Below are 12,695 nucleotides of genomic sequence, written 5' to 3' on the forward strand. Positions count from 1 at the left end.
TCCATAAAAGGTGAGCGTCACCGGGCAACGCTCAACAAACGAACGACACAGGAAATCAGTACATAGGATTGGTTCTGCTGCCATCTGGTGGTTTGATGCCTTAATTTATTTTCAACGTCTATGAGACCTGATAGTAGCCCATTAAAGTAACATAATATTTAGATAAAGATACATAGATCTACATCTATATTTTTTGCATGTTTTCTTTTACTTATCTATTATTTTATTGCATGACAATGTTTATATGTGAAGCACTTAGAGTCTGCCTTGTGTATAAAAAGTGCTATATAAATAAAGTTGCCTTTCCTACATCCCCATATATATATATATATATATATATATATATATATATATATATATATATATATATATATATATATATATATATATATATATATATACACACACACACACACACACACTTTTTATTGTCCACTATAGAATAGATGAAAATAACCCAGAACTAAAAGTGTTGCAGAATCTGAAAGCCACATTATATAAACCAACCATTATTTCCACTAAATGATTACAATGACAGTTCATATGAATGAACATTTTCTTCCCGCTTAAAAAAGTGATGATATAAAAGTATTTTAACAATAAAGGTACGCTGGTCAATCATTTGCAGAAATCAGGTTTAAAATGTGTTGAGCTGTGTATTTCTAGAGCTTTTTTTAAAGCAAGATAAGGCTTTAATTCAAAACAAGATAAGGCTTTGATTCAAACAAACCCTAACCCAAATGCAATTGTGTATGCATAATAGAAAAATGTAAGTAAAACAAATGGAAAACTCAATTTAATTACATCAAATTTATTATACATAGATTTTATTTTTTAATATTTTTCTCCGTCCACTGCTCATGTTTGAAATTAAGTCCTGCCGATTCTTTGAGGTTTATGTTGAATGGTCTGTAGGTCAAAAAAAAATGTTTTCAGAGGACAAAACTGCAATAACAAAAAAAGTTCTCAGACTCATTTCACTAGTCCGTCGTACATGTATAAATCAACTCAAATTTGTTATAGAACAAATGGCAGAGTTTGGTCATATTTAGCTGTTATTTACCGTTCTGGGAAAGCCTTTAGTAACATGGTAGGCTGCTGGAGTTAATAACTTTGTCCTTTAACAACTATAAAGGACGAAACGGAAATACATAAACAGATATTTAAACAAACTGCACAGAACTTAACAGCACATAAACTGGGACAATTCTTGGATATGCAGTGGAAAACGGATATCGCATGATTTAAGATTAATCTAATGATTAAATGTATTTTAGTAGCCAATGTGCATCTAAATGGTCTCGGCGGTACCGACCAAAGAAAGTTCTCATAAAATACAGGGATACTCACCAATGGCGGGCTCTGCGCCGGGCTGATGTCACCATCTTTACCCCCGAAACCTTTCCAGTGATTTTCCATGGCTTTGTTCACCACCGTTTCCCCAATTTCCGCCCTCACGGTGTACTGAGGAATCACCGTGTAAAGGTTGTCCCCCACACTAAGCGGAGTCACGCAGAGAGCCTTGTCCACCAGGAGTTCGTAGAATTCGTCAGAAGCGCACTCCTCCCAGGTGCCCTTCGACTCGTCAAACCCTTCCAAGGCGCAGAGGAATGCCTGGGGCGCCGCCTCGAACAGGAACCGGGGCACCGCCTTCACGCCGCTCACGTCGACCTCTGTCTCATTGCCGTAATCTACGAACAAAACCGAGATGGCGTCGCCGGTCCTGCGGATGACCTGAGCGCGGTACCAATGATTGTCGTCGGGGAAGAGGGCGAGGCAGGGACTGCCGAGGCTCAGGGTCCCGACCCAGGCGGGGTCCTGCCCTCCCAATCGTCCGGCCTCCTCTGTGAGCTTGGTCACCTTGTCCAGAACCTCCGGGTTCTCATGCTGACACCAGAAGAAGTGCGGTCCCACAATGCACGTCGCAAACACCTGATACAGACAGTTTGGGAGGACGTCCGGCTTGGGGTATCTGGAGGTTCCTTCAGTGCAATCGGTTTGCTTTGAGTTTGATCCGGGTTGAGTTTGCTGGATGAGGTTCTGTGACAATGCAATGCCCTGGTCAACCAAAACAATATCCCAAATGTCTAGAGTTTCTTTCATGAAGGTGCACGAGTAAGTCTTCTCAGGATTTTCCACAGTATCACTTTTGAACGCCAATATCGCCTCCTGATCCCACTGTTCTTGGTCGTTGCTGATTTCTCCAAATTGACATGGAATAGCGAACCGTGGCTGAGCTAGGAATTCCTTGTCGAGGTAGCACGTCTTACCACAAGGGATCGTGGCCTCGTTGCCAAAGTCTATGAACTCTACTGCGAGTGACCCGTCGTCAAGCTTCTTCCCAACAACTGCACGATACCATGCACTGTCGTCAGGGAACTCTGCACTGATCAAATCACTAACATTCAAGCTGTCAAATTGAACTGGACCGGAAAACACCCCGTCTTGGTCGTTGAGTTTGTCCACAATGGCGTATATGTCCTTCTCATCCTGTTGGAGTTGAACAAAAACCCTTGAAGGGTTCTTGAAATGGGAAACATGGACAGCAAATGACGATCTTTGCTCTATTAGCTTTGGGGGAAGGTCTGCCAGTGTTGCATTTTTTAAGGCATTACTGGGTGCCACTGAAGGTTGCACAGGTTTATTCGTGTCCAGCAGGGCATATGCTACGGACGGTCCACTCTGCTCCACCTTTGCTTGGGGGCCATTTCTGCCACACATTTCGTTTGGTTGCGCGGTCCTCATCTTTGGTTCAGTGATTGTTAGTTTTTGCATTTGACAGTGGTCCACTGGGATTTCCAGTGCGTGCCGTTCGGCGCCTGAAGACGGGGAAGGAACGGGCTGTGGGTGTGAGCCATTTCGTTTTTTTGCCATCACTGTCCTCGCTTTGATTGCAAGATTTACATTCAATGTCCCGTCGAAGAGTACCACAAGTAGCTTCCCACTGGAGTCTATTTCCTCCACAGAGATGGTGAAACAGTGGCCGACGGCGTGCTCTTCAAACCAGTCGTTGATTTCCTTTGGTGCATCTGCCGGAACATCAAACAGGCCAACTTCGACAGCCTGCGCAGGAAGCGATCGGACCGCACTACATTCTGCTGGAACGGGAAGAACGTCTGACATTTTCAATGACACGACATCACCAAATTCCACAAAGCAAACCTGGGGCTGAGTACCTGTCTTCTTTATATGACCTCTGTACCATTTGTTGTCCGTGTACCTTGCGATACATGCGCTGTCGACCACCAGAGGAAGACCAGTGCATTGCGACTGACTGGCCAGAAGCTGCTGAACGCCTTCCATGATTCTGTCAAACGAAGGGTTGTTCCTGGTGAGCTGGCAGTAGAAATGATTGACACTAACGGAGCATGTGATGGACACCTCCTCCCTGGAACCGACTTCCAGGTTGTGGGTTGAGTGACTGTATCCCGTTGGGACGAGTGGAACAGTAATAACCTCCGGAGGGTGTACAGACTGTGACACTGACAGCCGAGTGAGCAGGTCGCATACACTCTGAAGAGGGGTCCCGATGTCGACAACGCTACATGCAAAACCTTGTGGGTTGCGTGTCATAGCTTTGATGGTGCATTTCAACTCGCCTTTGGAGAAATCTCCTTCATCTACGAACTTGCGGAATTCTTCTGTGGCCCCATCTGTCCAAGGAGCAGCAATGGGGTTGTCTGGGTGCAATGGGGTTTGTAAACAGCACTGAAGGGCATGCGCTTTCATACACATGAAGCGTGGATCAATTGAGCGTAGGTCTTTCAAAGGAACCTGGACAATGTGACCGTAGTCTATGAATCTGACATCCGTCATTGATGACTTGCGGTCCATCATTCTCCCGCGGTACCACATGTGGTTGTCTGGGTGCCGGGCAACACAGAAATCAACGACAGGCTTCTCGTCCCTGGAAGTGTCATAATAACTTTGCAAATCCTTCATTAGGAGCAGAAGAGATTCTCTGTTTTCTAATATTTGACAGAAAAACATTAATGGACTTTCAATGAAAGTTACTTTCACCGCCACACAGCTTCCTACCGGTAAAATTTGTTCACAAATGTTTTTCTTCTCCACATCGGGGGTTTGGTCAGAAGCGGATCCATTCTGCATCACAGAGTTTGCGTTTTCCTTCCTGAGGGGCGATGGATCAGGCAAGCATTTCTTGTCAACACATTTTTCGTCGTCTGTTCTCCTGTTTGCTGGTGGGTTTGCAGACTTGGGTGACGCGCTGCATTGAAAGAACTGATCCGTCAGGCCGACCTTGGGGATGAAACTATTTTCTGTTTCATCTGTATCTGGCGTGGTACGGTCTTCCGCCAAGGAATCCTTACCGGCGTGCCTCGAGTCTGAAAGAACGATAGATTCCTCAATAAAATAAGCATTGATGCATGCCGCGTTATCTCCAAACAACCGGACATCATAGATATTCTTCACTGCATCGTAGCATTCAAATTTAGCCACAACAGAACCATGCATCAGGGATTTCAGAAAATCTATTTGGTCTTTGGGCCGAGTGGTGGCGTCCACTCCATCGAGAGCACAGTGGTACGCGAAGACTGGTATTCGGAGGAAGCTGTCGTGCAGATGTCGGACTTCAGACATGGGGATCCTTTGAGTCTCCCCGTGATCCACGTGTAGCACGTCCACGAAGCCAGTGTTGCTCACTGCGGCTTGGGTCAGTTGGGAACGCTGCCATGTGCCGTCAGCGCTTCTGGTGGCACACGGGGATCCACTCGCCCACGGTCTAGCTGGCCCCAGGGTAGACATTCCCTCATAGTGCAGCTGCATCTGCTTGGAGAGCTTCTCCTGCTCTTTGGAGAATATTGAGAGTTTACAGAACAGGCTCATTGAATCCGTCACTTGGGTCACCTTGACATTTTCAAAGAATCCAGATTGCAGTTCGAGGTAGAGGTATTGTTTTGGCACATCCCCACCATTAGACAGTGAAGTACTTAAGGAGCACGGCGTGGAAGGACTGGTAGGGGAATCTAGAGATGAGAGGACCAGGCTCTTGAATTGGCCAGCTTCAATCTTCTTTGCCATCCGACCGCGGGATAGAAAATTGCCGATCAACGGAATGTCAATGAGGATGATCCCATCTGGCATCAGTACATCTTCAACCAATCCACTCATTTGCTTGTCAAGTACAGATTTCAAAAATATTGTTGCTTTTTCTGACCATTTCTCTGTAAAAGGCAGAATATTAGCGAGAAAGCAGGTTTCTAATTGGTATGGCATTATATTCTGCCGTCTTGTTAAGACACATTCCGGGACAGGGTTATCTTTTGAGTCGGGATTGATTTGATCAGACGCTACTTCCTCAGTCTTGTTCTCCTGGACGCCTTTAACTTCATAGCCGATGTCCACCAACAGTTCCACCAGACCGAAATGGCTCTTAAAACAGACCTTTTTAACCACGAACACCACCTCCGATCCGGACGTTGGAGGTTCTGATATTGAAAACATTTTCAAGTCCATTTAATTTCCAATGTCACCTGCAAAAAATAAAAGCATTAGAGTTATCTGGTACTTTTCAGATTATTTGCCAATATAACATTTAACGTTCTTTTTAGTTTCATTTAAATTAGTAGAATGTTAGGGTCAAGGCAACCACACACCGGACCAACTACGAGATTCACGTCGGTAAATTAAGTCGGGCTATTTAATCTGGCCAACTAACACCGACATGGGCTGAACACACCTACGGGATTACAGCCGACGCAGTACGTTCCGCGCTTGCGCGAGATATGTCTCCAAAACAACAGGTGGTGCTAATCTGTATTGTGGGCCAAAAAATACGAAAACCGGAAGTAGCAGGTCCTCTTCTTCGATTACGCCGTTTCTCAATACCAAGTACGCAAACTAGGGACTCGTGGGCTGTTTCCCAAAGTGAAGGCTGCAGCCTTTCTAGAACACTTCCTTGCTAGTCGCGTCCTATGTAGATAAGGCTAGAGTGCTACCTAGCGTTTGTAGCATTCAGTTTGGAACGACTTGCTAGTGTGGAAGCGCTTCCGGTTTTTAAACATTGCTCCAGTGTTAAATATGATAATGTTTTAATTGTTGAAATTGTTACTGGCAACTAGGGATGGGCATTCGATTAAGTTGTCTTAGTCCATCGTCGGGAGAATTAACGACCAATTAGTCGATTAATCGTTAATATTTTACATTAAAATTAAAAATATATAATATTCAAAATGAAATGAAAACACAAATGCAGCGTGTTTTCCTCATTGGGATCTGTATTATTAGATGAACAACTCAGTTAAACCAGATCCGTTCAATAGTTATCAGCTACTCTGCTCTAAGCAACGGAGCATGCAGCTCGAAGCCGGTGCGCATAAACATAGCTAAAAATAAACACAACAATAATAATATAAATAAAACAATCATGTTATAACTTAACCAACCAGTCTACAGATTTTTGTTCAGAAAGATGAGCATGTTGACATGCTATGGGATCAGACGCGACCGCAGCCTGGTGACCGTCAGTCCAGCCGCCGAAAACACCCACTCTGTGGGGACCGACGTTGCCGTGATGCACAATGGCCTCCGTGCTAACTTGGCATGGCGGGGGAACAACTTTCCACAATCCAGGGGCTCAGAAAGTTCTTTATTTCTGCTTCGATGCTAACCTCGCCTTGAGTGGTAGGCCTATAGTGCTCCCCAAGAAGTCATTTTTTTAAATCATAATGGTCCCACACCAGACTTCGCCGTGGCCTCGTCCGCTTCATTATTACATTGCCGGCTTCCAATATCCATACTATCCGTACTTACTAGTCTAAGTTTGAGTAAATGGGGCGTTCCGATTGAGATCGGGCGAAAATAAGTACTGAAAACGGTCAAATCGCGAAGTGTGTGGCGATGTACACTTTTCGTACTCAACGGCAGCCATCTTAGCTACGTAGCGGAAGAGGGCGGAGCCAGGCTGAGCCAAAGTCGCCCCAATTTCCACATAGCCTGCATCAATAGTCATTTTGTAGTTTTTATAGATTTAATATTTTTTATAGCTGCTAGGCGTGAAGAGTTCACCGTTCAAAGCGGGATGTTTATTGCGGGCGAGGAGCCGCAAATTTAAATATTGCCCCCGTGTGGTCAAATGTTTAATTGCACACTGCATTAGTTTAATCGATGAAAAATGTACGTAATCGACGAAATTCTTAACGATCAATTAGTCGATCGTTGATTAATCATGCCCATCCTAACTGGCGACAGTAGTTTGTTTAAACACCACCTATTTGCATATTAAAACAAATCAATCCATGCAAAATATAGCCTATATCATTACGTTGCAAGAACGTTTGAAAGAAATCGCACGGGTTAATATTTTGCACTTGCATGATTAATCTATAAACAGCAATACGGCACAAAATATTTCTGAAACATTCAAATAACTCCACGTAAAGCCATCCGTTTCTCAATTTGCGTTCTTTTCTGTACTTGTTTACTTGCATTCTTGTGAAACGTCATCAGTCGTATCCCAAGTACTCTTCCAATTCAAAGTACGCATCAAGTCAAGTACTGTCGTAAAACCCGGAAGTATTCTTGATGCGTTCTTAAATTGGCCGTTTAATCCATAGATATATATTAACTAAATGCCCTACGGCGGCGTCTAGAACATCACCATAGGCCGCCATCTTACCACAGTAAAGCTTTCTGGTGGAATATGTTGTAGCGGACGTAAGTCAGTGATCTGCACAAACGCTAATACTCTTATCTCGCTGAAATCTTGGCGGATTTACAAACGGTTTGGTTTCTTACAAACGTTATTAACGTGGTTATAATTCTGGATGCTTGAACATGTTTAAATTGCAGCTTTTCTCTTCGAAAAACAACTTAATCGTGCAGCTTAGTTGTTTATCCCGGGTAGGCTACTAGCTACCCAGTAATTTTACATCGATGGGAGAGGCAGAATTGCTATTTTCAATATAATTTAGGTTGAACATGATTAAACTGAAGTTGCACATGACTTCCAATCAGGTTTGTTTGTCTTACATTATGAATTCTACAGGAAATTGCTGACAAGTGAAGATGCCAGACTTTTGTGCAGCCTACGGATGCGTTAATCTGCGAACTCTCGAAACGAGAACCCGTGGGATCACCTTTCACCTGTAGGATATCACAATATTATGACTTTTATTTTTAGGATAATCGTTAGATACTTAGTGGAAGTATATACACAATACAGGTCCTGTTACACAGGAACAGCGGGGCTAGTATGACATAATAGTATTGCTAGATTGTTGTTGACAAGGCTTTTTAGAATACGTTTGTTAACACAATCACTGAATGGAATTTTGGACATCTTTCTATTGTTTTTAGTGTGGTTAATCTTAAAAACTGATTGAAAATGTTGACAATTAATATATCTGCATTTCTCACTTTTTTAAGGTTTCCCAAAGCATATTGTAAATATTTCTCTGCAAACCTATGGTGGCATTATGCCTTCAGTGTGCATATTATATATAGTTCTCTGCAAACCTATGGTGGCATCATGCCTTCAGTGTGTCTTGAACAGCCACAAAGGTTGCAAAGGTATTTGTCTAAATGCATACTTGACTGTAGAAAGATTTGAGTGAAGTTACCAACAAAATATATTGCCGAGTTTTAGTAGCCCATGTATTGATTTAACATAAATACCTTGTGCATGTGTGTATTTCTTGCACCTATCTGTTCTGTTTAATGTTCGTTTCATATGAAAACACATGGTTATATATAATTACATAAATACATCTCTGTACAGGTTGGGGATTTCAAAATGCAGCCTTTCTTGATGTATATTTGTAAAGGGAAATCTTGTACCTATTTTAGAACATTATTCTATTTTTCTTAGAACCTAACAATCATTCAAAAGTATGTACTGTCATACCTACATCTCTGACGTTCATAACAAACCAAACCGTTTGAAAATTGAGCAAGTTATGGTTATTTAAAAAGTACATGAATCACTACCAACACAATGTTATTGGTGAGCAGCTTACTGTGGTAAGATGGCCGCCAGTGGTGACGTTCGACTCCATTGGCCAGCACCGCGGACGAGGCATCTAGTTAATATACATATCTATACGCTGAATCCGAATACTTAGTACATACTATTTCTGTTCAGTGTCTACTACTTGACCGTACTACACCTGACTGTGTAGTACGGTCTACAGCTATGCGTAGAACGCCTCCGAACACCGCCGAAACTCCACCGGATGTTTGGAGATGACGTATCTCCCCTCAGATGCCGGCAAAATTACCTTGATAAGTTAACTGTTTTCCGTCTTGTCATCGTTGCTATTGAATTAAAAATGTCAATTTTTACTTATTTACTTCCTATAATTTTTTACTATTTTTAATGTCTATTTTTTTCGCCGCTTTCTACAACATCTTTCTGGTGGGGTCTGTTCGAAATGACTTACTAATTAATACCTGCTCAATACTTGGCTTACTACTCGAATCCTTAAATAATGATTGAGTAATCCATTTGAGTAATCGACGTTCGGAAGACCGTTCTTACTTAACCACCCCAGATGACGTGAATCAAATTAGTGTCAATAACCTACCGGCCGGGCGCCGTTAAAAAATATTATAAATAAATATATAAACGTCACATTTAACGTCACAGTACATCTGCAACCTAAGGATTTGCGGTGATATGTTAAAAACAATTATTAAACATTTATTAAAAAAAACATTTATTAATTATGATTTATTCTTTTATATTTTTCTTGTCTATTGTCTGATTTTCCCAAGTTTCCTCTTCTTTGTCCTAATGCTAGATTGCCAGTTAATACAGAATATATAGCTGTGGGCTCTGCTGCTGCGGCTCCCCGTTTAGCGCCATTGCTTCCATTGTTCTTTTGAATAGACGCAGTGCATTCTGGGGCGGTTGAGTACGTCTAGTAAGCTAGCGATGCTTACACAAAATCTTTCCGGAAGTAGAAGACATTCGGATACTACTCGCTTACCTAAAACTCGCTTACTACGTTCTACTTACTCAATTTGACGTCATAGTTAGTAAGAGTAGGAAGCAAGTAGGTGGTTTCGAACAGACCCGTGGGGTGTGTTCGTGGTGTCGGGTCAGCCATCCCTTCTTCTCCGGTTGCATTGTGGGATAGCAGTGAACTCCGTTGTTTACTGTGGCGGTAGTACGCATTCGGAAACGTTTTCCGTACTACACAATGCGTACTGAGCATTCGGACGCGCTATATTTGTGGCGTACCTACTACAAAATGCATACTATATAGCAGTCAAGTATGAGTATTCGGATGTGTTTACCATAGATATATATCTATAGATATATATCGATATATATCTATAGATATATATCGATATATATCTATAGATATATATCGATATATATCTATAGATATATATCGATATATATCTATAGATATATATCGATATATATCTATGGTGTCTACCATCCTCACTTCCGGGCTTCACTGATTCGCTAGTGAAGCTGCTAGCCCTCTACCAATCAGAATGGTAAAAGAATGACCGACTCGAATGGCCGATTACACGTGTTGAATCGGTTGAAATGAACGCCAACGCGGCAGATTTGAGCGACCAATTAAAATAGACTCATGTCACCGACGCCGACGTGGGCTTGCCTTTCTAATTGCAGTAGAGATAACCTTCTATTTCTCCTCACAAAATAGGGTCAAAACGCACGTTTCGCGCAAAATAATGAACGAATGATAATGTATTGAGGTTTTACCTTCATCCGGTTGTTCCAATTGTCGTTCAGTCCTTTATAAAAAAGAAAATAGGTCCGATAGTCAATCAAAATCCAGATTACAAATTAGTGGCGTTAGCGATTAAACCCAAACATCAGTAGTACTTCCTAGGACCTCGACCGCACCGTGCAACACACCTGTTCTTCTTCTGTAGAGCACTCGCCGAGCCGACGGCTCCATGGGACGTCATTCCTTTTGATTGGACCACAGGAAAGTAGGCGTGTCTTCCTTGTGCGTCCGTTACGTCCAGGGCTTCCTCCAATATGCCTCGTAGGCCTTCGGCAATACGGCCAAAGCTTGGCATTTCAACCTTACACCATCGAATGAGAAAATATACAGGACTGGAGAATTTTATTTTGGCATTTCAAAAATGTTCTGTGTAGTTTCTGATAGTTTCAGACAGTTATGGGGAATCATAAAGAATATGGTGTTGTTTCACCCAGTATGCTCATTTCTCCACAGGGATGAATATTTTTTTACGGAGTAGGCCGTACATGACAAGGACTATCCTACTGCGCCAAGCATATGCAATTACCTTTCTATGTGAGCTGTATTTTAATCAGTATTGCTGATTATTAATTGTCATACATCGCTTTGATGCAGAATGGACCAGAATTGTCTAGGGTAGCCCAGAGGTTCTGGGTTCGATCCCAGCATGTCTGTGGTCTACCTGCCTGTGGTCTAGGTGTCTGTGGTCTACCTGTCTGTGGTATCCTGTCTGTGGTACCTGTCTGTGGTACCTGTCCGTGGTCTAACTGTCAAGGCATCCTTGAGCAAGAAGCCCCTAGCTCGTAAGAAGACGATATCATGAAAATTGTGAGGTAGAGAAGCATCTTATTCAAGCTGATGTTAGACAATCGTCTATATGGGAGGAATGGTTTCCTAGGAGAAGACTTCCTTCTATAATGGCTGAATAATGGATCCATGCTCAGGCAACTGATGGATGGGTGCTACTGGTCTGGTGTCTATATTTAGACCATCTCTCCGTGTGTACGATAAGAGCTGAAACTGATACATGATGATTCGCACAGATAGCCCCGACGCGGCGGGCTCGTGCAGGGATCCTCAAACAACCACAAACCGTTTGTGTGCACAAAACCCCGGCGGATATGTTCGCTGTCTCGTGTTTGTGCCAAACTAGAGGCTCAGGCATCGGATTTCTGTACGACTAAATGTTTGTTATTCACCGGGGAAACGTCCACATAGAGGGGCTGCTCTTGGGCTTTCTTTACGTCGCGCTGGTCGATGGCCGGTGGCTGCTCACATCCCGGGGGTTGTGTTGCAGACAGGATGTCGGCGGCTGCTGGGGCACCCCGGTGGTACACACCGGGTAGAGCGCATAGCGTGCAGGTCCTGAACGCAGCGACCCGGGTTTGATTCCTGCCCGTGGTACCTCTGCTGCATGTCCTCCTCTCTATCTCCCTCTACAATAAAATGCCATCAAATAAATCTAAAAATGAATGTTGGCGCTAGTTTTGTTTGCCTCTTCGGTTGGTTCAATCTCTGACTTCTGTGTGAGTTCGCAGTGTGTACATTCTCAGAGCGGGATGGGATGCAGTGGATGATAGTGAGGGTTACCAACTAACCAATATGGCGTCTGTATGAATAGAGACTATGACTCCTCCTGGTCTCCAGCCTATACGGATACCAGTTTTTTTGCTGCACCCTCGTGGATAGGGCCTGTGTCTATCAGTTGAAAAGGAACTGCGTTCAATCCTCAATGTCCCCAAACTAACTAGCAAGATTTCTACCCCCTACCTTTTCCTTAACGACCTGTATCTGAGTTAACTGTCTAACCTCTACCTGCTCCTTAATGACCTGCATCTGAGTTTACTGTCTCTTACCCCTACCTGCTCCTTAGTGACCTGTATTAGAGTAGACTGTCCAACCCCTACCTGCTCCTTAATGACCTGCATCTGAGTTTACTGTCTCTTACCCCTACCTGCTCCTAGTGACCTGTATCAGAGTAGACTG

At 43.2% G+C, this 12,695-nt stretch overlaps 1 protein-coding gene across 1 annotated transcript; it reads right to left on the reverse strand.

Annotated features, from left to right (window-relative positions):
• Nucleotides 1-815: 815 nt before the first annotated feature.
• On the reverse strand, nt 816-10,870 carry tdrd6b (tudor domain containing 6b). The gene is made up of 4 exons (XM_030356386.1): nt 10,703-10,870; nt 1,351-5,495; nt 1,064-1,127; nt 816-909 (listed from the first exon to the last, which is right to left on the reverse strand). The coding sequence occupies exons 2-3, from the start codon at nt 5,476-5,478 to the stop codon at nt 1,080-1,082; spliced, it is 4,176 nt and encodes a 1,391-aa protein (XP_030212246.1). The 5' UTR covers nt 5,479-5,495; nt 10,703-10,870; the 3' UTR covers nt 816-909; nt 1,064-1,079.
• Nucleotides 10,871-12,695: the final 1,825 nt, after the last annotated feature.

This window comes from Gadus morhua, chromosome 5 (genome assembly GCF_902167405.1).
Source record: "Gadus morhua chromosome 5, gadMor3.0, whole genome shotgun sequence".
Classification (NCBI taxonomy): domain Eukaryota; kingdom Metazoa; phylum Chordata; class Actinopteri; order Gadiformes; family Gadidae; genus Gadus; species Gadus morhua.